Raw genomic sequence first — 24,564 nt, 5'->3', positions numbered from 1 at the left:
GTTCCGCCTAAACTCGATTACACCAACAGCCTCTATCACAGATCATCTTTAACCTCTTCGGTGCTCGTGACGAGAACAGCTCGTCATGAGTCACGGTGGAGCTGTGCTCATGAGCTGGTCTCGTCATAACGGCTGCGCTCCGCCCACACGCGATTAATTCCCCGCCTGTGCGGGCAAATTAATCAGTGGGCGGGGTTGTGACGAGACCAGCTCGTATGAGCACTGCTCCACCGTGACTCATGACGAGCTGGTCTCGTCACGAGTACCGCGCTCACCCCCCGCACTGTCGGGGAATTACCCCCGCAGGGAAGGGGTTAAAAACTATGAAAAGACAATAAAGGATTCAGAACTCTGCTGCCAGACTACTCTTACATATAAAGTCACAAGCCCACATCTCCCCAGCCCTGAAAGCCCTATATTGGTTACAGGTTGCCAGAAGATCCACATTCAAGCTGCTTTGTATTACACACAAAGTGATACATGGAACAGGACCGCTTTTCATCAGGAATAAAATCACCACATACATTCAACAAAGCAACCTCCACTCTAGATAGGCACCTCACCTCAAAGTCCCACCATAAAAGAAAAAAAAAACGTAAGTGGCACATTCTTGTCTGTTCAAGCAGCCAAAATATGGACCTCTTTACCCCCAAACATAAGATCAACGGATGATTACCTTATCTTCAGAAGACTACTCAAGAGTTGGCTCTTCCCCACAACCACTATACTAAAACATAAATATGTTTTTAAATATATAGATATTCGTTAGCTCTGCTTAACAAATGTACATACTACTTATGGGTATTTCTATTCTATGTTTAATAATAATAATAATAATAATACAGAATTTTATTGAGCGCGAACAGCGTAACATGTAGGTGACCGCATAATCAAATAATTCCTTTATCATATCATACCTATGTATCTACAATTGGTCCACTATTGAATTACAAAACAAAAATAACAACAAATAAATTAACTTTAAATACAGCAACACTTGAAAGTCTGAGTTTATTAAATGCAACTTAAATCTACATGTATTACCTTCCTTATACATATATACCTTCGATAGAGTTATGCATCTTTATATTACTTTGCTTCTAATTCAGCATCTCCAACGCACTAACCTATATCTCACCCTATACCTCTCGCAATATATCCTCTTCCCAAACATTCTACTAATACGATCCCCAAAATTAGGCTTTCTAGACTCTTCCCTCCTTTACCCCCTCTCCTTACATCCTCTCATACCTTTTACTATACAGATATCCCAAACAATCCTATCTCTTCCCCCTCCTCCACCTCCCCCTTACTCATCCCAAACCGCCTCCTACGAGCTATAAAAAAAAAAAAAAGAATTTCTAAATCCTTCCCTCTTCTATCCATCCGCTATCCTTTTCAAGCCCAATAAAAGACTAACATGTCCACCGCTCAAATTAATTTCATATTTACCTATACTAATTCACCACTAATCCCTTTTTGGTTCCAGAGTAGATTGCTACACATGAAAAGCGCTTCAAAACCTCATCAGGGGTGGCAAGCGCTATGTAAATGCAAACCCTTCCCTCTTCCATTTCTCCACTTTCCTTTCTCAATACAAATAACAAACTTGCATGTCCACCACTCAAATTAATTTCATATTCCCCGATACTAATTCACCACTATTCATTTTGGGTTCCAGAATAGTGCTTCGACAACTTGTATGGGGTAGTCAGTGCTATATAAATGCAATTACAATATCACCATCTCGCCTACATTTTTATAGAGTGACATAAGCAAAAAATCCTTAACAATTCCCCCATAAACTCCCCAATGATTTGGGGCGTTGTGGCTTGCACCTTGATCCTATTGGTCCAGTGCCAGAAGGGGCCCGAGGATGAAGTATGCCACCTACTTGGTGGGTGAGGAGCTTCATCTTGAAACAGTCATGGAGTCTTAACCACTGCATCTCCTCCCCCAGTTGTTAGGCAGTCAATATTATTGGGTGAGTATGACCAGTTCGCTAATATTCAAATGTGCAGTTAACATGGCTACAGTATTCGATGGAAGTTTAAGTGGCTGGTCGCCATCCGAAGGTAGAACAGTAGGGAATATAACTCTGTTAGGCAAGGTAGAGGGACTAGGTGCTGGGTACAATATGGAGCCACAACACTGCTACCAAGAACAATCAAATATCAGGGGTCTAATCGACATCCTGGATTTTCGGTTGATGACAGCATTCACAGGACCTAAGTAATCCCCGAGCCCTGCAGTCCAGTATGGACTGGAAAATAGTATTATTGAAGAAGTGTCAACCATGACACTAAAAACAAACATCTCTGGAACCATACGGCCTAGAGTGAGTGCTTACATAGTTCTTTTATCATTGCAACCAGAAGCAGCTGGCTGCAGCCAAAAGGGCACCCAGGTGACTTAGTTGGTTGCAACATCCTTCATTCAGAATACAGTTTGCAGGGCCTTACTATGGTCTGTTTAGGCCGAACGGGTCAGCTACTGTTTGATTGAACTGGGTAATACTACTACCTGTTCTCTGGCTAATAGCAGAAGGTCTGCTTTAAAATATACTTTGGTCCCCACAATTAAAGGAGGACAGAAGCAACGGCTATCCTTTTTGTTTCTCTCTGCTAAATATTGTCACTCTGGTGACCAATGGCCTCAAGCTGTGGTTTCAGAAATACCCTATCAAATCTCTAGACCCAAGCATACAAGTCCCTAACCAAGGTGGTCCACTGGTCTACTGTTAGTGATCAGAGAATAGTTATCCTCCAAGTCATATTTAATGCTCTGGAGGCTTAAGGGAATGTAGAGGGGAAGAGTCAACAACAGGGCTTTGTAGGAGTATGCAAACAGATAAGAATCCACAGAACTGAGCCAGCATTTGAGCTAGGCTCTTGGAGGGAATTAATCTCCTACTGCTCTCAGTGGTGCACACTGGAGGAGTGGTTAACTCTACGTAACCTATTCTCAGGAGTCTTAGTTGGGATCAGATGTGAAGGAACCCAAGTGATAGAGAAAATTACCAGTTTGAGGGTATGGTCTTGGTTTCTCCTGCTCAGACATATCAAACTGGAGAAGGAAAGGCAAATGCTACTTACCAGTATGCATCTGTTCTTGGCATGTAGAGCTGCAGATCTACACACTGTGCATAGATCGCCATCTGGTGTTGGGCCAGGATGTTTGCAGTTGTTTTTCCTCTTGGAAAGTCTTTGGAAGTCACGAGGTATGTGACTCCTCCTTTGGATCGTATTGCGCATGGGCTTCGGCTCCATCCTCAGATTGTTTTTCGCCAGCAAGAAAATGATGGAGCGTAGTAATAAACAGTGAAGATGCCCATGTGTGTTGTATCTAAATAAGATAAACTGTAACAGATACAGGTAGCCGGGGAGGCGGATGGGCGTGTGTAGATCTGCAGCTCTACATGCCAAGAAAAGATGCATACTGGTAAGTAGCATTTGCCGTTCGAGGCATATGAGTGCAGATTACACACTGTGCATAGATTATATAGCAGTACCCATCCTTAGTGGCGACCACCAGTATCTGTTGCAGTGGTTTGAAACAATGTTTTGAGTACAGCCTGGCCCACACTAGCTTGTTGCTTAGTTTGCACATCTACACCATAATGTTTAGTGAAAGTGTGCGGTGTTGACCATGTAGCTGCTTTGCAGATATCATCTAAGGGAATGTTCCATAAGAATGCCATGGAAGCCCCTATCTTACGTGTAGAGTTGGCTTTAGGGGGAACAGATAGCGTTTGTTTTGCTTTGTGGTAGCAAATCTGAATGCATTTGACAATCCACCTAGCTATCCCAGATTTGGAGATGGGGTTGCCTTTATGTGGTGGTGAGAAGGAAACAAACAGTTGTTTGGTCTTACGAAAGGGTTGTGTTCTCTCGATGTAGTAGGGTAAGGCTCGTTTGACATCTAATGTGTGGAGAGCTCTTTCTGCAACGGTCTTTGGTTGCGAGAAGAATACGGGTAGTTCCACAGATTGGTTTAGGTGAAAGGGAGAAATGACTTTAGGGAGGAATTTTGGATTAGTACGGAGAACAACCTGGTTATGGTGCATTTGCAGAAAAGGTTCTTGAATGGTGAGTGCTTGTATCTCACTGACCCTTCTGAGGTAAGTGACGGCTACAAGAAAAGCAGTTTTCCATGTTAGGAAACGAAGTTCACATTTGTGTAGAGGTTCAAAGCGAGGCCCCATTAGTCTGGTGAGAACGATGTTTAGGTTCCACACAGGTAAGGGCGGCACTCTGGGGGGAATTATTCTTTTGACGCCTTCCATGAAGGCTTTTATGGCAGGTACTCTAAAGAGTGATAGATGTTGCCTATTTTGTAGATAAGCTGCTATGGCTGCAAGGTGCAGTCTAATAGACGTGTAGGCTAGATTGCATCTTTGTAGTTGTAGTAAATAGCCTATGATGTGTTGAATGGACACATCTAGGGGATTTAAGTTATTGTTGTAACAATAGACCACAAAACGTTTCCACTTGGCTGCGTAGCAAGCTCTAGTGGTAGGTCGCCTAGCGTCTCTAATGACGTTCATACAGTCAGGAGGAAGATTTAGATAACCGAATTCTAGGATTTCAGGAGCCAGATCGCAAAGTTGAGCTGAACTGGGTCCGGGTGCCTGATCTCTCCATGGTTCTGGGCTAAGAGGCGTGGAGAGAGGTGTAACTTTTGGTGCGGTACAACAGATAGTTCCAGCAGTGTGGTGTACCGGAGCTACTAGGATGAGAGTGAGGGAGTGTTGTTGTAGTTTGTGCACTACTAATGGAATGAGTGGGAGAGGTGGAAAAGCGTACGCAAATCTGCCTGACCAGTTCATCCATATCGCATTGCCCTTGGACAATGGGTGTGGATATCTGGTGGCGAAGCTTGGGAATTTGGCGTTTTCATGGGTGGCGAAGAGGTCTATCTGTGGATACCCCCAAATTTGAAAGTACGCGTGAAGAACTTGTGGATGGAGTTCCCACTCGTGGATTTGTTGTGTTTGTCTGCTCAGCAGATCTGCCATAGTGTTTTGGACTCCTGGGACATGTTGGGCTAGGAGAAAGATTTTTTGCGGTATGGCCCATCTCCATATGCTCTGTGCTAGCTGAGAGAGCTGCGGAGTGTGTGCCGCCTTGTTTTTGTATATAGTACATGGCTGTCATGTTGTCGGTGCGGACTAAGACGGCCTTGCCTGAGACATGTGTTTGAAAAGCCTTTAGGGCTAAGAATATGGCTAGTAACTCCAGATAGTTGATGTGGAGTAACTTTTGTTGAGGTGTCCACCTGCCCTGCATGGTGTGATGTAGTAGGTGAGCTCCCCAGCCGGAGAGCGATGCGTCCGCTGTCAGTACTATCTAAGGAACCGGTTCCAGGAACGGTCGCCCTTTGGAAAGGTTTGTGGTGGTCCACCACTGCAGAGAGCGATGGGCACGACCGTCCACCAACACCAGATCTTTCAATTGATCCTGGGGCTGGTTCCATTGGCGGACTAAGCACTCTTGGAGAGGACGCATCTGGAGTCTTGCGTGAGGTACTATGAATATGCATGAGGCCATCATTCCTATAAGTTACATGAACACTCGACCTGGAAGAGAGTGCTGTGGCTGAAATTTGGCACGGAGAGCCTGAATACTTGCTATCCTGGCAGGACTGGGGTAGGCTAGCGCTTTTGCGGTGTCTATGGTGGCACCGAGGTATTGCTTTACGTGGGATGGTTGCAGATGGGACTTCATGTAATTTACTGTGAAGCCCAGGTCGTGAAGTAGTTGGATAGTGGCGTGAGTGTGTTGTACACACTGGTTGTATGAGTTGGCTTTGATGAGCCAGTCGTCTAGGTATGGGAAGACATGAATGTGTTGCCTTTGCAGGTGTGCTGCCACTACCGCTAGGCACTTGGTAAACACCCGTGGTGCTGTGGTGACTCCGAAGGGAAGTACCTTGAATTGATAGTGTTGACCGTCCACTACAAATATGAGAAACTTCCTGTGAGCGTTGTGAACACTAATGTGGAAATAGGTGTCCTTGAGGTCTAAGGTGGCCAGGAAGTCGTTTTGGGAGAGCAGTGGAAGTACCTGCTGGAGTGTGACCATGTGGAAATGGTCTGAGTGTATATAGTGATTTAGGGGTCTGAGGTCTAGGATGGGCCTTAGAGTTTCGTCCCTTTTTGGTATGAGAAAATATAGGGAGTAAACTCCCATATTTTGTTGGCTGGTAGGAATCAGTTCTATCGCACTCTTTTGCAGGAGGGAGATTACCTCCTGCTTTAGTAGTGCTAAATGTTCCTGTGACATTGGGCGTTGTTTAGGTGGAATGTTTGGGGGGGGGGTAGATGCTAGTTCGAGGCAGTAGCCTGACCAAATTATTTGCGTTACCCATTTGTCTGAGGTGATGGTAGTCCAGACAGGAAGGAAATTGTGGAGTCTGCCCCCGACCGGAGTGGGATGGTCTGGGGGGAGTGGAGGGAAGTCATTGGGTAGGGGTGGAGGCAGAGCGGGAGGTGTTTGTCTTGCCTCTGCCTTTACTATTGTTGCCCCTGTAGCCGCCTCTTTGGTAACCCCTTGTAAAGGTGGATTGGGTAGGGGCTTTATAGGAAGTAGAAGCGGTGTCAGAGGAGTAGCCTCTGGAGGTGCTTCGAAAGGAAGAGCGGCGAAAGGAGCGCCTGGGAGGGTGCGATTGTAAGTCTCCCATAGACTTCGCCGTATCTGTGTCTTTCTTCATTTTTTCTAGGGCCTCATCAACTTTTGGGCCGAACAGATGTTCCTGGTCAAAGGGTTGGTTCAGGATGGAAGCTTGCACCTCTGGTTTGAAGCCTGAAATCCGTAGCCAGGCATGCAGACGGAGGAGGACGCTGGTGTTAATTGCCCTAGAGGCGGTGTCAGCTGCATCTAGGGTACAGCGAATGGAGGTGTTGGTGATGGTTTTACCCTCCTGGATTAGCTCATTGGCTCTATTTTTATATTTGTCAGGGAGGTGTTGCATTATGGCTTCTAGTTCATCATAATGTGCCCTGTCATATCTTGCCAAAAGCGCTTGTGTGTTTGCGATGCGCCATATGTTGGCAGCCTGGGATGCAGTGCGCTTGCCCGATGCATCCAAGAGTATGGACTCCTTATCAGGTGGTGGTGCCTCGCCTGATGCCTGGGAGTTTGCACGCTTTCTTGCAGTGGACACTACTAGGGAATCTAGTGGTGCTGGCCCTCTGATGTAGGTGAGGTCTGTAGGGGTGGCCTTATATTTTTTGTCGATTTGAGGGTTGATAACCCAGGCTCTGACAGGGTCTTTAAAGACCTCCGGCGCGTGCTTGATAACGCCTTTGAGCATGGGCAGGATGGAAGTGGCCCTGTGTGTTGTGTCGAAGGTATCTAGGAGGAAGTCCTCCTCCACGGGGTCAGTATGGAGATCCACACCGTGGTAGTGTGCAGCCCTCTGGAGTAGTTGGTTAAACCCCATTGAGTCTTCCGGTGGGGATGGTATCGAAGGGTAGAGATCCTCCTGCGGGACATTAGGGATGTCTGGAATGTTATAGTCATCCTATGGGTCTGGGGAGTCTGTAGGAGTGGGGTCCCCTGTAGGTTGGTCATGGGGCTCGTCCCCTGTGTCATCATCATCATCCGGAGAGGGTGTGGGGGAATGATGAGGTGGGAGAGGAGAAGGAGGAGGCGGAGGAGCTGGAGGAGGAGGTGGGGGAGCTGGAGGAGGAGGTGGGGGAGGTGGAGGAGGGGGTGAAGGTACTGTCAAAGGGGAGGTAGCAAAGTCTTTCCTCTTTGGAGGTGGAGCTGGGGCAGGCTTGTCCAGCGGTCGACGAGTGTGCCATGGTTCTTCTCGCCCTTCGGTCTCGAATGGTTTTCTTGGACCGGAAGGATTTGCACGCCGGACAGTCTCGAGCCTCGTGTTCAGTGGAGAGGCAGAGGTTGCATACCTCGGAGATCGGTGTGGGGAAATTTGGACCCACATCGAGGACACTTTTTGAATGGCGTCCTTTCCATCAGCCAGGACCGGAGCTTGGGTAGGCCCGAAGGCCCTCGTCGATGACCGGAATTGAAGACTTGGATCGATGAGAGCTGCGTCGAGTGTGGAGATCGCGATCGAAAACAATACCGCTAAGGGGGGGGGGGGGGGGGGGGGGGGGGGGGGGGAAGAGGATTGCGCCGCATCAATAGAAGAACTGGAAACGGTTCGGAACCAGAGCGCAAAGATCACATACGAGCCCGATGGCGGAAAAAAACCAATCTGAGGATGGAGCTGAAGCCCATGCGCAATACGATCCAAAGGAGTCGCCGCATACCTCATGACTTCTAAAGACTTTCCAAGAGGAAAAACAACTGCAAACATCCGGGCCCAACACCAGATGGCGATCTATGCACAGTGTGTAATCTGCAGCTCATATGCCTCGAACATAGTGTTTATTCTTAACCAGTGTCTCCCAGTCACCTCCAAGAGTTTCAAACATTTGCCTTGGACGTTGAGGGGCTAGAGCTGACATACTGAGGCATGTACATGTAGTCTGGGACGCTCAACAGGCCATCAAACTGGCAGCTTACTATTACCCTTTATTTCAGAATCTATGAGTTTCACAAGGGCATTATTTTGGGGACTTCTTTGGTTACCCAATTTCTTCAGGCACCTTGATTATAGCTTAACTTTGCCAATGATTTAGATGTCATCTTCTAGGGAATGCTTAGGAAAGAGAATGACACTCATCTCTTTAGGATATTTTCTTTATTCTGTTCCACAATAAACTCTTCAGCTACTGACTGGTTCGTATCTTGGTGCCTTCTGTTTTAGTCTGAAACCTTTGTGTCTGTATTATTGAAACATCTGGCCCTAAAAGACAGACGTGTTGTTGTTGTCCTGTGCTTAACACTTACAAGTACTTTCCAGATGCTCACGTATGGACTACAGATTGTGCCAGTCCTCATATTACAGAATCTTTTGATTTACAACCAGTTGTCATTTGGCATGTTGAGATCAATGGGACTAGATGGCTGGGCTCTGTCGATCTGAAGCATGTTCATTTTTGGCACAGCAAGGCAGAGATGTAAACTTTCAACATCTGGTCTGGGGATGAGATGCAGTGTGCAAATCTCAAGGCACATGATTTGGCTGGCTGGTGTGGTTCTTCTCTGAAGAACCTGAAGGAGAAATTAACTGTGAATATAGCATTTACTGAGACGAGGAACCAAGCTTTTTTTGGGTAGCTAGTAAATAAAACTGCATGGTATACTCTTTCAACTAGTGTCCCCTACTGACCAGCTGTTACTGGATAATCTTCATACTTCTGACTGTGCATCCAGGTGTCTGTTTTATTAAAGTGATTGCTGTGATAGTTTTAGTTTGTCTCTTTTAGTGCTGGGCTGAAAATGCAAGCACTGTGCATCCATATATCCACGATCAACAGTGTGGACTAAGCAGTAAAGGAAGGAAAATAATGCAATTTTTGCCCCCTTTGTTCAGCTTAGTGAGGAGTTCTCCCTCCAAAATAGACAAACGTGCCAGAGAGCACAATTTGGTGAAATGAAAGGCAGTTTTTTGGGGGGGGGGAGGGGGGGGGATAGGAGCAGGAAGGATAAGGTGCATCTCTTAAAGATCAACTGGATTTCCCAGTGATCCACTGTGATGGTCTCTCAATGGGTGCAAAGATGGGAACCTTTTCCTCCCAAGCCGAAAAATACTGGCTTATATCGAGGGGTGTGGTCAGAGACACTTGGAGGCAGCAGAGCCAGTGGAAGATGGCAAGGACTGAACCTGCTGCTGTTGGTGATGGCATCCTCTAGAATCATCCTTGTTCCAAAAAACAGATATTGCTGCTGTGGGGACAGCTAAGTTCTGCAACAGCAAATTTTCTGTACTGCTGATGGAAATGTCTCATAGGGAAGACTAGGCACAGCTAGAAAGACACAGCTCGGTTGTTCTTAAGTGTCCCAGAGAACAGCCCGCTTATTTGACTAATAGTTGTTTGGTTTGAAAGGGCCAGACCATATGAGCAACTTCAACATCACCGGAAAAGCCTGTGGAATGCACTCCAACTTGTCTGCGTAAGTGTAGGAAGCTGGCTTTTTATGTGGTAGTGCCAAAGTAAATGTAAATAGTACAGACAACTCTTATTGCTTTACAGGGCTTACATTAATAATCCCAAGTGCTCTATTTGTGGTAGTGTGGTCGACCAATGTAGGCTTTTCAGGAGGTAGTATTAAGCATCTGTTGTACACACAAAGTCAATAAATGACACACACACTCCAGACGAAACTCGAAACCAATTTAGAAAAATAACAGATTTTTATCTAATTTTGGACACCAAGATCATCGGAATCAGTTAAGTACTTTCAGAATTACAGATTTTTTGCAGTATAAGAAAATTCTCGATGTACCAGCAGCAAGGAAGGGTCTGGCGTCAAGTGTAAGTTCTCAGTTCTTGCGGTGACCGATCTCTTCTGTCCTTTTTTGGTTCCTAGGTTGTCAAATCTGAGTTCCTGGTGTTAGGGGCGACCTAGATACTGAACTTAAGGGAGTGTAAGGTAGTAGCCAGTGGACTACCTACCCCTGGGGTGACTACATCTCATTTATGACCACTTCCTGTGGACAGTGGGCATAAAGCTGATCCAGAGTTCCAAGTTTCAGCTGAAAAAAGATGGTGAAACCCTTCTTCAAGTGTCCATTCCCACTTCAGGCGGCCCTCCTTAGGGGTGTGCCTAGCCTGATAGTGCAACACGCCTACTGATTAGCTAATTTTCTTGCCTGCTCTGGTGTCAAATGGGCCAGGTTTGGAGGAAGCTGGGGCCGCATATCAGAGGTGGCAGAGGCTTTGAAGCTCTGCCCTTGACCAGTGCCAACATGTCAGTTGAGTCCAGCTTGAACTTCAATCCCTGTTTGAAAGCTTGCAAACCAATGCTGACCAATCTTAAAAGGGTTTTACATGTGGTCTTGAAAACTGTACCACTGGCTGAGATTAATTCAAGAATTCTTTCCATCGGTTTGTTTGTTGTACAGGAGATTGATAGCAGTCCACCTTGCCATTCCCATATGGCGTAGAAATAGCAGATCAGAAGGCATGTGGCATTCGCAGTGTGGAGGGCGCGGCTGTTAGAAGCCAATACTTCATATCTGTTTTTTAGACTTGATGTCCAAACTTTCTAAGCAAAAGTCATTCATGTTCAATTTTGAAGTAGTAGCTTGGACCACCAAACTTTCTGGTGAAGTGTGTGGCGATAAGAGTTTTGTGTAACATGGGGCAAATCAGTGCTTTTTGGCTATTTAGTTGGTGGCTACTAGGCAAAAAAGGTTTTTCCCAAGCAGCCAGAACAGGCTCAAAAAGAGCTTCACTGAAAGCAAGACAAGTCTCTGTAACTGTTGAGAAAGAGCTACATGATATCCTTCAAAATGCTACACTTAGTATCAGCTTCTTCTGCACTTTGTACCATCATAGGGAATGAAACAACTTCAGCTGAAGGAGGGCCAGAGGAGAAAACAATGTTTTTCTGAAGAGGCATGTAGGCCACTTGCATTTCTTAAATCAAGATATAAGACTGAATCAATGTGGTAAGGGGGAAGGTTATCAGCCTCCAAATCATAATTTTCTGTAGGGTTATAGTCATGCATATCAAGGGCATCGTAGTCTAACACAAAGAGTTCTTCCATACTGCTAAATCTCTGGGCCCGAGGAAGGTGTTCTACCAGGGGCTCATCATCAAATAGTGCCTTAACCTTCTCCTTTTGCACTCAGATGAGCTCATCAGAATCGGAAAGCTTCAAAGATGGTGCTGAGCGATGACTCGGAGTACAGCACTGAAGGCAGCACCGACTGATTGTGGATTGGTGCCTTAGGAGAAATTCACTGAATCCCACGGAAATGAGGTGTAGAGATTGGAGACATCAATCGAGCAGGAGTGGGCTCGCCCTTGTGGAGTGGCTCATACAGGGCTAGACCTGTTCTCAATAAATCCAGCATTCAGCCACTGGAGTGGGAACCACCGGCTTCATCTTTTAAGAATTTTCCAACAACAGGAATGGCACGGAGGGTTCAAATGGTAGCCAAATGGTAGCCAAAGTGGAACTGTTTTCTCGAGGGAGATTTGAATTTCTCCTTCCTCAGGCACTTTTTTTTTTTTGCATGAACGTTATTTTGGAGATTGTTCTCAGTCAGGAGACTAAATCTGAAGGAGAGCATTTTAGCATGTGCCTGGGGATTTTTGCTAGTACTCTTATGGACTTGGGGTATATTTGGAGATAGATGTGGAGAATGAGGGGGGTCATGATAAGATTCAAGACGCCATTATACAGATGCCATGTTGCTCTGATAAGGACATCTACTTAGGTCATCTGCAACAAAGTTTAGCCCCTGAAATTAGTAGGCATTTGACCTAGTTGCTGTCAAAAAGCTGGGGAATTTCTTCTGTCCAACATTGGAAGCACTCCGAACCACACTGATGAGGAGCTGAAAAATAGGAACTGACATTGGTGCACCAATTAGCGCCCAATATGTTCCTATGTCATCACATCTGGCAGGTACAGCAGCAGCTGAAGCTGCGTGGCACAAACTAGCAACTCTGGAGAGAGGTTTCCGGGGAAACCATTTTTACCGCAGACATCTGTATCTATCAGAACGAATAAGGACGGGGCAAACAAGGCTGAATTAGAATCAGTAGATCACAATAAGAGTACAATGAATGACTAATGAGGACATGTGGATTTCAACAAAAATGAAGTTAAAAGAGGCCGCTATCCTATGAAAAATACATGCATAAGCTTCAGGGGAAGGGAGAAACTTTTCATGCCTTTCAAGACTTATTGAAATAGACAACTCTGCTGTACCCTGTATTAATCATTTTGACATTCTTCAATAATATTTTTTTTTTGTTTTACTTGAGAAACACATCCACAAAAGAGGAGATTTGGCAAGCCAATTATTTTGAAGGGTAGCAATACTAATTTAGCCATCAATGCTACTACAGAAATAAAAAGGCTTCCAACGCATTAGAGGCTTCCCTTGAGTGCCAAACATTATTTCATGCTGGACAGCTTTTGGACTGTGTCTGCAGATAGAGAGTTCAGAGTTAAGCAGTCATTTATGCGTGATCTCTCACTGTGTATCACACAGTTAACAAGCTTGAATACCCGAACGTCAAGCTCAGCCTTTTTGTCCTTCGAAGTCAATAACATAAGAAATATTTATTTGACAATAACGTTTGTAATTTACAGCACAATGTCAACCAAAAGTGGAGTATTAAGCGGTATACGAATAACAAATGATTTCTGTTAAACAGTTTCTTACCTGTACTACTTCATAACCAAGGAGCTTCAAATGCCTCTGCTTGATAGCTTCTTTTCCAAGGAGATGGTGGCTGTTAGCGCAAAATCGTCTGTGACCATCAATACAGAGGGCTATTCTGGAAACCAAATATGTGCATAAGGGGTAATAGCAATGAACAAGCTTTTTTTTTATTTTGAAAAAGCAATCTGCCTTTACTATGCTCTTCCATTAATAAACAGTGTGGATAAGGCAGAAAGTAGTGAGCAGATATATGTTGATGCAGTAAATGGACTACGTCTCGTCCAAAAATATTTCAGATACGTTCAGTTTAAAATAATTGCGAACAAATTGTCAAACACAAGCTACTAAACATTCTAGCTAGCCATCGCAATAACTTTCTTCTCCAGTATGGCATTCTAAATCTTGAATAGATCTGTAAGCCCTAGCCAATCAAAACTAGCTTACTTGAAGATATGGTGGATGATTAAATAAATACAACCTGTTATTACGTAAAAGACTTGCTGAAAATGTGTCTTGAGCTTTAGTTGCCTCCTTCAAAAAGTTGTGGAATGAAACTTTGACCATGGTTACCAATGTCAAAAGAACACTCAACAGAGGCCTTTTATCAACTGGTTGCAGAATTGGAGACAGTAGCCATTCTAAAAGGAGATGCACTACTTTGGTGGAGAAAAAAGGCACTTCTTTCGTTTAATGCAAAACTATAGGTTCTATTGAAACAGTACCATACCATTACTATACAACAGCAGGGTATAATTGGCTGGAACTCAAACTTTCAGAGGAAACCAACTAGTAGACTGACTTGTTATCACTAGTCAGAATACTGAGTTTAGATCTGCCAGTCAGGCTTTTAGCACAAACTACTGTTGTTTGCCTGCAATCTGGATTAAGTGGCACAAAGATAAAGGAGATGGAGCCATTGAGCATGAACATTTACCTGTGATGGGTGAAATAGGGGAACATGTGGTAATATCCTTCATTATATAGGGTTTTGACAGCTAAATGCCCTTCCTGTCACTATGGACCCTTGCCTTCAGCTCAGACCCATACCACAAGGTGAGCAATGACATTGGTTAACATCCTTTTGGGTACATAAAACAAGGGAAGGAAAACAGGTTGTTCAGTCATTCTCCTTTGCAGAAGCTCAAGCCTCTGGAACTCGTACCATGGAAAACTGAAGAAAGCCAGATGCGATTCTGGCAGAGGACTCGAATGAGGACGCATGAAGCAGGTGTGTGAGTCTGTGCTGGATGTGTGCTTCACTGATGGACTGGTGATATCATAAAGCAGACTGAAGATGGTGGTAGTTTTCTTTGAGAGTTGGCTATGCCCATCTATAGCACACCTGATTGCACATATTCTATTCCCCGACACCTGGTGAACCTCTGGAGGTTGGCAAGGGCAGATAACCATCTCATCTGCTTGCCCAGAGTCGGTTACCAGAACCTGATGGTAGAGGGAGAATAAATTGAAGTTTTGAAGCAGCAGATCCACCTGAAGGTGCGGAGCCTAGATCCTGCAGCTGCTGTTGACGTCTCATATGTCCACCTATCCCTTGAAGGTATCAGTAGCTGTGCTATGGAGTCTGCACTGGTTGGGACGGTTGCTCTTGTCAAAGTTAGCCCCTGGAGAACCCCTTAAAAACTAGTACTATAGTGAAATTGTTTGGTCGGGGGAGGCAAGACCCAAAGAAACGGCCCTGGTCTAGTCTTTGTAAATCAATTCTGCTTTGTTATGTTATGCTATGTTCACTTGTAAATTTCACTAACACCCACGAGGGTATCCTGGCACTGAGCAGGTGGGTTTACCTATCTCTGTGTATGGTAGGTTGGCTAACTAAAAAGCCAGGTCTTCCGCTTCTTATAGAATTTGAATTCAAGAAGCGAAGGGGAGGCTCTGGCTGATTGGTGAAAGGAGATTCAACTGTGCTGGGAGGTGTAGCTTGAGTTGCATAGTGCGTAACGTGTGTGTGTGTGTGTGTGTATGTAAGGAGTTTGAATTGAGGGTATTTGTGTATCAGGAACCACCAGTGCAGTTCCCTGAGGTGTGATGTGATGTGAGTTCTGTGTGGGAGGTTGAGGATGAATTTGGTTGCAGAGTTCTGGATTGGTTGCAGTCTTTTAGTGTGTTACTTGGTGATCCTGGGGTAATAAGTGTCCCCATAGTCCGACTTGCTTGTGACTAAGGCATGAGTGGCAGTTTTTCTAGTGTAGCTTAAGAGCCTTTTGAAGATCTTCCATGGCATTTTCAGGATGAGGAAGCAGGATGCAGTGAGGGTCTTGACTTGAGCGGTCATGCCCAGTTTGTGGTCGATGATTACTCAGAGGTTCTTGGCGAGGGTTTTGGGTGTGGGTCCAAGTTTGGCTGGCCACCAATGGAGTCTCATGGTGAGGTGTTCTTGCCGAAAATCACTACTTCTGTCTTGTCAGTTTTTAGTTTGAGACAGTTGGCTTTAATCCAGTCAGCGACTTCTGTCACGCAAGCTGTGATTTTGTTTCTTGTTTTGGGGGTCTGATCCGAGAGGGAAAGTAGGAGTTTTATGTTGTTTGTGTAGGAGAGGATGTTGCTGTTATGTGTCAGGAAGATGTTGGCCAGAGGGATCATGTATGCGTTAAAGTGGGTGAGACTGAGTGAGGAGTCTTAAGGCCCTCTGCAGATGAGTTAGATCTCTACCAGGGATTTTGTGCCGGGTAAAAGGAAACTGGTGAACCCTCTGGATTTCCCGTTCCCAGTCCCACCCCTTAAGCTCAGGAAAGGCTTCCTTAAGAAGATCTACAATATAAGAGAGAATGTCTTGCCCTTCCAAGCCTTCCTTAATCCCAAGAAAGCGGAGGTTATTTCTCCTCAGTCGATTCTCCATATCTTCCAGCTTCACCATAGCGTCAGTGAGCTTAGTGTCATGAGATTTTGTTTCCTCTCTCACATCCGACAGTTCTTTTTCGACAACAGTGGTTCTTTCCCAAAATTCATCCGTTCACCAATCCCGACACGGGCTTTGCCAACTTTTCGCACTGCACTCGCCAGTTTCTTTGTATCCTGTCTTGCCTTATTTCCAACTGCCCGAGTCTCTGCGCGATGTTCCTTTATAGATTCCAGTATCATACTCAGAGTTCAAGTCAGCTGTTCCCTTAGCCTGAAGTCCAGTCAGGGAGCTTTCCGCCTGCTAGGATGCCAATTACGCAGGTCCTGTTATCCTTGTGTGGTAATAATCCTACTTCAGTCCAGGGCCAGCAGGACGCCTTCCCCTATACTTCTGTGTCTTGATGTGACCTTTGGACTCTTTAGAATTCGTCCGAAGTTTTTGTCGCTTCAAGGTAGTCTCGGGTGCTTCAAGAGTGCTGGAGCCTGATGACGATATACTATCATCATTTTCACTGTGATCTGAGTCAGATATGCCTGAAAGTGATTCCTCAGGAAGAGAAAAAAAACTTGTCTGCGCTATCAGAAATAATATCACCACCTGATAGCTCCTCAAGACCTGTGGTGCACACCCTCCCCAACCCCCAGAAGCACCTTCTGGTAAAGATTATACCACACAGAATTGGGGGGCAGATAAGGCTCTAGTATCATTCCCTTTGACACCGTATTCCATTTCCATCTGGGTATCGTTATCTTTATTATTTACCTCCTTCTCCTCCCGAACTTCCATATGTACTAAAGGTGTCTCCCCCCTGACATCCCCCAGATGTTCGCTTACATTCTGGTCAGCTATCTGCAAGCCAGAATTACACAGAATTCATAAGTGTGCTCCAAAGTACCATCCCTAGTTTAAAAAAAATCCATAATAGCCGGTTGAGGTGGACAAAAGACACATTTGGGTTATCTCCCTCTTGGACTGAGACCCCTTCTTCCGCTATTTTTACATTTATCGCTTTGTGCCCTGCAGTTTGTGCGTGCTCAGACAGATTCCTCCGTTTCCCGGCCCCTCCACTGTCCACCTGCTTTTTCACATGGCTTACCTGCCAGACCCCCGGAAACTGGGGGAGACTCCAGTCTAATTCCATGTACTTGCGTTGAATTTTTCCCACCGCTTTCTTAATTTGCCTCGCTGCTTTGGGTGGCATCCCTTCTGCTGCCAAAATGGAGCTGGATGCTGTTATGAACGTCCTCAGAGACAGTCTGTGTCCGAGAGTCACTGCAATGCTCACCCACAGCCTCAGGGTGGAGCGTAGTGAACGCGCTATTTCTGCAAGCACGTCATTCGGGTTGAGGCCGTCTTTCCTCTGTTCAGTCTCAACTGATCTGCAGACAGCCCAAAGCTCCACAGCACAGAGATGCCGTCTGACGCTTCCTCCCGCATCTGAGAAGCGAGCCACTTGTCCGAACCCAACCAGGGCATCAGTAATCCCCAAGCCTTGATACGTGGACCTCAAAAACCGCCGGCCGCAGTCCACAGGTAAGCCGTGAGCAGTGATCCGGGCACAAAAGACCGCGCAAACCTAGGGGTGCTTCGGGGCGAAAGAGAGGAGCTCTGCTGCGGTATCCTACGTCGCTGCCATCTTGCTTCCCCCGACTGTCTCTGTACTCAAGTGCAGTATTTGCCCTCACCAGCCAGATGTCTAGGTAGGGGTACACATGTATTACCTTTCGTCTCAGGTGACTGGCTACAGTAAAAACCCTGGGAGCTGATTTTATGCTGAATGGTAGCACTCTGAATTGGAAAAGTGCTTTTTCTACTGTGAAGTACACAACCTTCTTGTGCCTGGGATTCAGTGGAATGTGAAGATAGGCATCTATGGTTGCCAAGTCTAAACTTGCCATGTAATTCCCCTGCTAGAAATGAGGGATGACCTCCTGTAGAGGTGTCATTTTTAAGCTTTATGTTATTGTGAACTTGTTTAGGAAGCAGAGGTCTAGTATAGCCCTTTGCAACAGTTTGGTTTTGGTACCAGTTAGTATGTTGAGTGGATTCCCTAGTTGAGATATTTTAGGGGCACCTTTTCAATGGTTTGTTTTTGTAGCAATTATTTAACCTCAACAGGGATTTTTTTCTTTTTCCGTGTGGGTTGTATGCTTTGGATCCCGACTTGGTGGGTGTTTTTCCAGTTTTATGCAACAGCCGTGTTGGAAGATGGTGAGTATCCACTTGGCTGATGTGACCTCTGTACACTCCTGGAAGAGCTCTCCTATTCTTTTCCCCACAGCTGTGGGTGGGATTCCTGATGTTTTGAGTCACTTGCTTGCTGCTGCAGCCCCTCTTGACGTCTGTCCTTTGTCTCTCGCTTGCGTGCGAAATGGCTGTCTCTATGGTGCCTGGAATTGCCCCTGCTGTGCCGGGGATTGTGCCCGACATGTGTGTTGAAAAGTTTAATGTGTTGCAATGGTCTGAAACCTCCCTCTTCCTATCGGTCTTCTAGTAGGGTTGGCTCCCCTTCTCGGCTGCCCTCTAAACTGTAGGGCCCCTATCGATTTTCCAGTGCATTTCTGAGTTATTCCATTGTGTCATCTAATATGCTTCCAAACAGGTGTTCTCAATTGAAAGGGGTGTTGACGATATTGACCTAAACTTCACTCCCGAACCCAGAAATTCTCAGTCAATCAGGTCTTCTTAAGGTTGTTCCGGCCTCTAGTCACCTAGCAGCTGTATCTTCAGCGTTGAGTGCTGATTTGATGCACAAGTTAGTTATGCTCTTCCCTTTCTCTGCAAGGGGAACCAGACATGTTCTGGTATTTTTCTGGCAGCTGCTTCATTACCTACGACATTTCTTCCCAATGTTGATGGGCAGGGCGTTTGAGTTTGAGAAACATCACTGTGTTGCAGCTCCCGTTTCAAACTTTCCCGTCACCATTTCCATTCTTTTACTTACTTTTGGCGGTGGTGGTCGGTACATAGGCTCTTTTCCTGGTGTGGCTATAATGATGGAGTCTGCCACCGCATTGCCCCACGAGTGTGCAGGGTCCTTTGAAGAATGTTTTGAATTTCTTCTCGACTTGGGGAAGGGGAGGTGAGGGTTCCACTGACCTGCAGGTTGCTGGTTTACTTAACACCTCTCTCCCCTGGTCCAAGATGCTTGGGAGCATAGGCAGGAATTGGCCGTTACTCTGTGAAGGTAGGAGTGTTTCCAGCAGGAATCATGTCTGTGACTTCTCCTCATCCAACTGGACTCTATAACGCTCTGCCACCCTTTTCACCAGTTGATTATTCATGGCAATGTAATCTGGGGGGCGATGGTCTTGACGGATACGTGTCCATGCTTTCCTTAGGTGAATTTGCACCAAGGTCTCACCATTGCTTTTCAAGGCCTTTGGTTCCTTAACGTCCTGGGGGTTACAACAAACAAATGATGGACGGAATGCTGACAATGCAGACATTCTCCCCCAGTCAAGAGATCTGGGTTAAATCCATCGTTCTTTCGCCCACTACGCCACCCCAGTTTAGACATGGCCATATGCAAATCAGTCTTGACCCTGTGCCTCATGGGAACAGTCCAGCCCGAACTGCCAAGCCATGTCTTCCCTGGACCGGAATCAAGCATCCTAGGACCGGTTTCTGGCTATCAGCCGTCATCAGCCAGGATAGCTTGACTCCAGTGGCGTAGTGAGCACGGGTCCCACGTCTGGGAATACCCATCCCACTTAGGGCGAAAAGCGTTACAACAAACAAATGATGGACGGAATGCTGACAATGCAGGCAGTCAAGAGATCTGGGTTAAATCCATCGTTCTTTTGCCCACTACGCCACCCCAGTTTAGACATGGCCATATGCAAATCAGTCTTGACCCTGTTCTTTTTGCATTTGTCACCCCAAGTGGGACAGTTATGCCCAGATGTGGGTCCCGTGCTCTCCATGCAACTGGAGTCAAGCTATCCTGGCTGATGAGGGCTGAAAGCCCGAAAACGGTCCTAGGATGCTTGTTTCCTGTCCAGGGAGGACCCGACCTGGCAGTTGAGGCTGGACTGTTCCCATTGGGCGCAGGGTGAAGACTTAATGTCCTGGAACAGGCCTCGTGACTCTGGATCCTTCTCTTCCTGGAAGAGTTCTTGTTCTACCTCTTCTTGTGGCTCTGGCGTCCCTGGGGATTCCAATTCCCCCAAGGCTCACTCTTCCTGTGTGCTTTCAGTCTAGGTTTTCAACAGTGTTTAAAAAGCCTGGGGCATAGAAGTTTTGGCTGCCATTTGCTGGGCTACTGACTTCTAGGCTTTTTCTCAGCCTCGATCGTCTTTCGATGCTGGTGTGTTCTCTGAAGCTCGACCGCATATGGTATCATTTATATGGGACCAGAGGGGCTCTTTTTGCCTTAACTTACCTTCGGTTGGTAAAACATTCACCGCTGAGGCAGTTTTTTGTGGTATAGAGTCCAAGGCCTTCGGCTCGACTGCTTCCATCTTTTTCAATGTTACCTGAGTATTTTTGTCCTTCGACGATTTACGTTTCCGCTCGACGTCGATGATCTCTTACTCAGCGTCCAAGCCCTCTTCTTCAGCGGTGCTATCGTCCTCCTCGCTCAATAGTCCGAAATCTCTCAGTGATGTTTTTTCCTTCTGCCCCTGCATAGCGGTGTATGTGTCTTTGCTTCTCTCATGCCCTCAGAGGTTTTGGTTTGAATTCTGCGCAGGCCTTGCAGGTATCAGACTTGTGGTCTCTCAGCAGACAGACTGCACACCTCGTGGTTGTCCCTCTGGGCAATCTTGTGGTGGTACTCTGGGCAGAAACGGAAAGGTGTGTTCTCCATCTCACGCAGAGCAGGGTGCCCCTTGCTTCAGTATTTTTCAGAGGAAATCTCTGGATAAGATTTCTTCCTTTCTGCTATGGCGATGATCTTCTTTGATTTTCTATTTTTCTTGACGATTTCCAATTATCTTTCCCTCTTTTTTCTTTAAAACATGTACCTGACAACCACTAGATGGCAGAAAAATGCCCAGCATGTGAATCCAGAAAACATTCATGCTGCAAAACTAAGACTTTCGGAGGTGACATCTAACCATGTAGCTGTTGAAATCATGTATAATTGTATTCAGTAAACTCTTATGAGCTCTGTACCCTCATCAGACAGGTGTGGAAAAACAAGACTAATGCCAGCATGCCACATGGTGTCCTAAATAGCCCAAAGCCATCACAACCTAAGCGGGTGGAGCCATGATTGAGTTGTGCGGCACCAACTGGTGACAAAGGAGAGCAGTTTTGGAGGGAAAGGGTGAGAAATCTGTGGGAAGAAGTATACATCACATCCAGTCCTACAAGAGACTCCTAGCTCAGAAGTCTCCAAAATCAACAACAAAAGCAAGATCTCCTGTTACAGGATTGCCAAAGCTCTACAGAGTAACATGGCCCACAGGGCTAAAGTTGCAAGAAATAAAGTGATAAGAGATATAGTTCTGTTTGGTTTTGAACCTTGAAGGTGCTTTTACCTTTTGTTTTTTTGCTTTTATCTTAAAAGTGAAGAGGGAAGAAAATAAAAATATGTGAGAATTTCCTCACAGAAGAGAAAAACAGTGGGAATAAAAACAAAACATAAAACAGGGAGGAGACAGATAACTGCACAAAAACACCATTTAAAATATAACGAATCAGGAAGTGAAAAAAAAAAGAGAAAAGGAGACTAAATAAAAAAAATAATAAGAACTAAAAACTTAGAAATAAAAAAATGTCAGGTTCATGCCGAATGTTCCAGATTAAAAGTTATGAAATGGTAGGGGACATCTACAAATTAAAATGAAATGGGGCAGGAAGTACCCACTGTAGGGAAATAAAACATAGTCAAGGATGGATTGCATGAAAATGACATGCTTGGTAAAAGAGGAAACATCAAAAGCATGCATGCCACAAAGTTTCCTTGATGCAAGTGAATGGGTAGAGATAACAATGATCTAGTGTCAAGAAAGCCGGAGACACCACACTCTTTTTAAATGCAATAAAGCTCCTCCATACAGTGGATTCTGGTTTGCGCACATGTTTATCAGATTACCAGTGTAACAAGTCTGAAAACTTGTGTTGTAAAATGCCGCTTCTAATCACAGCACTGGCTGGGTGGCATGACATGGGGTGAAGGAGGTACAAAACAATACTACCTGAAGAGAACATTGGTAGGGTGTTTATGTCTATTGCTTGCGGCCTAGAGTCATGACAACATTTCACAGTGGGAGTAAAAATCAAGAGACCTGGTCTCGTGTTTCATTTAAAACAGGTGCAGGCTTCAGAAATGGATGGGGGGTACAATTATACCCACTGGAAAGCAGCAGTCATGTAAATCCAGTTGTTCCATAACCAAATAGGCACTTTTCAAGTTAAAGGACGCCAGGCAGACATTGCCTAGATTCTGTGCCTTCCAATGCAGAGATGCCCTTTCATTTCAGTATGAAAGTATGTTTTATTAAACATGCAGCAAGTAACGTACTATGATTCGACCAAATGAACACTTCTTCTGTTCTGTAAATGTAATGAAGTTAAAAAAGTGGAGTCTGATTTTTTAAACCATGAAGCACCACAACTCTAGTACATCCTTTGATATTACATTTTAAGATTTTAGCAGTAGACAATTAAAAATCACATGAGAAAAATAGGACCCAAATGCTTAGGGACTTTTTACATAGGTGACGTATTTTGCATCCCACTAGTTTAGTCCAGTTATAGCTAGTGCTTTAAAATCCCCCTTTGATTTTAAAAACATAAGATAAGAATCAGTCGTCAATATCCTATAAAAACCCTGGGAATTGATCAGTGATTGAGAGAGAAAATTCACCCAGGGTGCAGATCCAGATGGCCTAGCAGAAGATTCCACCTTAACCAAAGAAGGTTAGAGCGAAACTCCTCCAAGGCTCAGGCTGCATTGAAAGGTACCAAGGTGATGTTTGTCTCTGAACAAATACTATGTTTTTTGCCCTCTAAACAGCATGGAAGCTATACCAGACAGACAACAAATCTTGTTGTCCCAAGTATGCACTCCACGTCTGAAACTCAAGAAATAGGCCTATTATTTACTAATCTGCTAGAACTGGCATAGCAGTGGGGGTGTTAGGGCTACAAATTGTGAGAATGATGTTACAGTTTTAGCTGCTTCTAAAATGTTATCTTCTGTAATGTTACCATTGTCTGCAGCAGATTTACAAATGTTAAAATGAATATCAAAATTCAAAAGTATTTTAAAATAAATATTCAATTTCTAGTGACTTTTGAGTGTGTACCTCGTTAATGAAAGATTGTTTGGATTACCAATGCGCCCTAGAATGTTTATGGCACTGTTAGTAACATAGAAAACACCTTCTTTGCAGGAATGCTAAATGGTTGATTTGGGGCTGCAGTTCAAATGGTATTTCCTCCTCATCGTGGTGCACTTAACTAAGTACTTGCACTAGTGGATAGAAATACGAACCCAGCAGACCTGGGGTCCAAAAACAAGGACTCATATCACTATTTTTCTCATTCAGTTCTCTTCGCTCGTCTCTTCTGTTACTGGAGGATTCTAGGATTACTTGAGAAATATTGTACAGGTCCAGTGACTAAGAGACTTTGTAACAGACGACGATTTTGGGCCCGCAGGGATACACTGACAACACCTGGGCCTTCCTTTGACTGCATGGACAGAATAGTCTGAAGCTGGTGATGCAGAAAAGTCGACCAGAAATGACTGCTGATTGTGTGTCGCTCTTGTATCTCTGAGAGGTTGGGGTACAGTAAAGATCTGTAGCTCTAGGTACTAATACTTTGGGCGGCAGCCAATTGGTGATGGTGTAGTGGTCTTACCTGGAGACCATGTGTGGGAACAGTAACCTTGAGGGGTATTTGGCAATGAGCATGACCAGTAGGACACACTACTTACCTTCACTACTGCTCATTCTAGCTGGTACTGTATTTAACTGCAGATTCCTCACCATAGAATGTGGCTAAGGCATCATGCTGAATCTATAGAACTTTAAAGGATTGCTGCTGCGCACCTACAGGTGACTCCATACTGCCCTGGAAGAGACAGAGTGGAGCTGCATATAATCTATGCATGCACACCAAGGTCAATTTCTTGTCTTTTCCCTTTGCGTACCCTAACATATGCGGAGCTTGAGCAATTCCTGGATAATGTGTGCTGAACACTATCCTGAGACCTTTTTGGATGTTAAAACAGGCCAGTCAACTGAATGGTGAGGTGAGAGACCAGTGAGGAAGCTCAGAGAAGAGCATTACTAAAGGTAAATAACCTGTTCTTTTCATGGATAGTACCAACTGCTGATTTGACACCTTAAAATAAATTCCAAAGCAGAACTCTCCAATGGAGTAGGGACTAAAGTCCCTACTCCATTGGAGAGTTCTGAGTGTACTCAGTCGAAAAGAAATTTGACCTAGGTCAGAGATCCACAAGGCTTAAATATCTCGCTCC

General features: G+C 45.2%; 1 protein-coding gene across 1 annotated transcript in view; it reads right to left on the bottom strand.

Moving 5' to 3' along the window:
* FASTKD3 (FAST kinase domains 3) overlaps positions 1-24,564 on the bottom strand; it is an 87,935-nt gene that overhangs the window by 9,741 nt on the left and 53,630 nt on the right. The window contains exon 6 of the mRNA XM_085606099.1: positions 13,262-13,376. Coding sequence (XP_085462225.1) covers positions 13,262-13,376 — 115 coding nt within the window. The remainder of the gene's footprint in view (positions 1-13,261; positions 13,377-24,564) is intronic.

This window comes from Triturus cristatus, chromosome 5_1, assembly GCF_964204655.1.
Source record: "Triturus cristatus chromosome 5_1, aTriCri1.1, whole genome shotgun sequence".
Lineage (NCBI taxonomy): Eukaryota > Metazoa > Chordata > Amphibia > Caudata > Salamandridae > Triturus > Triturus cristatus.
The sequence above is the reverse complement of the archived record's forward strand: the minus strand, read 5'-3'. Positions and strand labels throughout refer to the sequence as shown.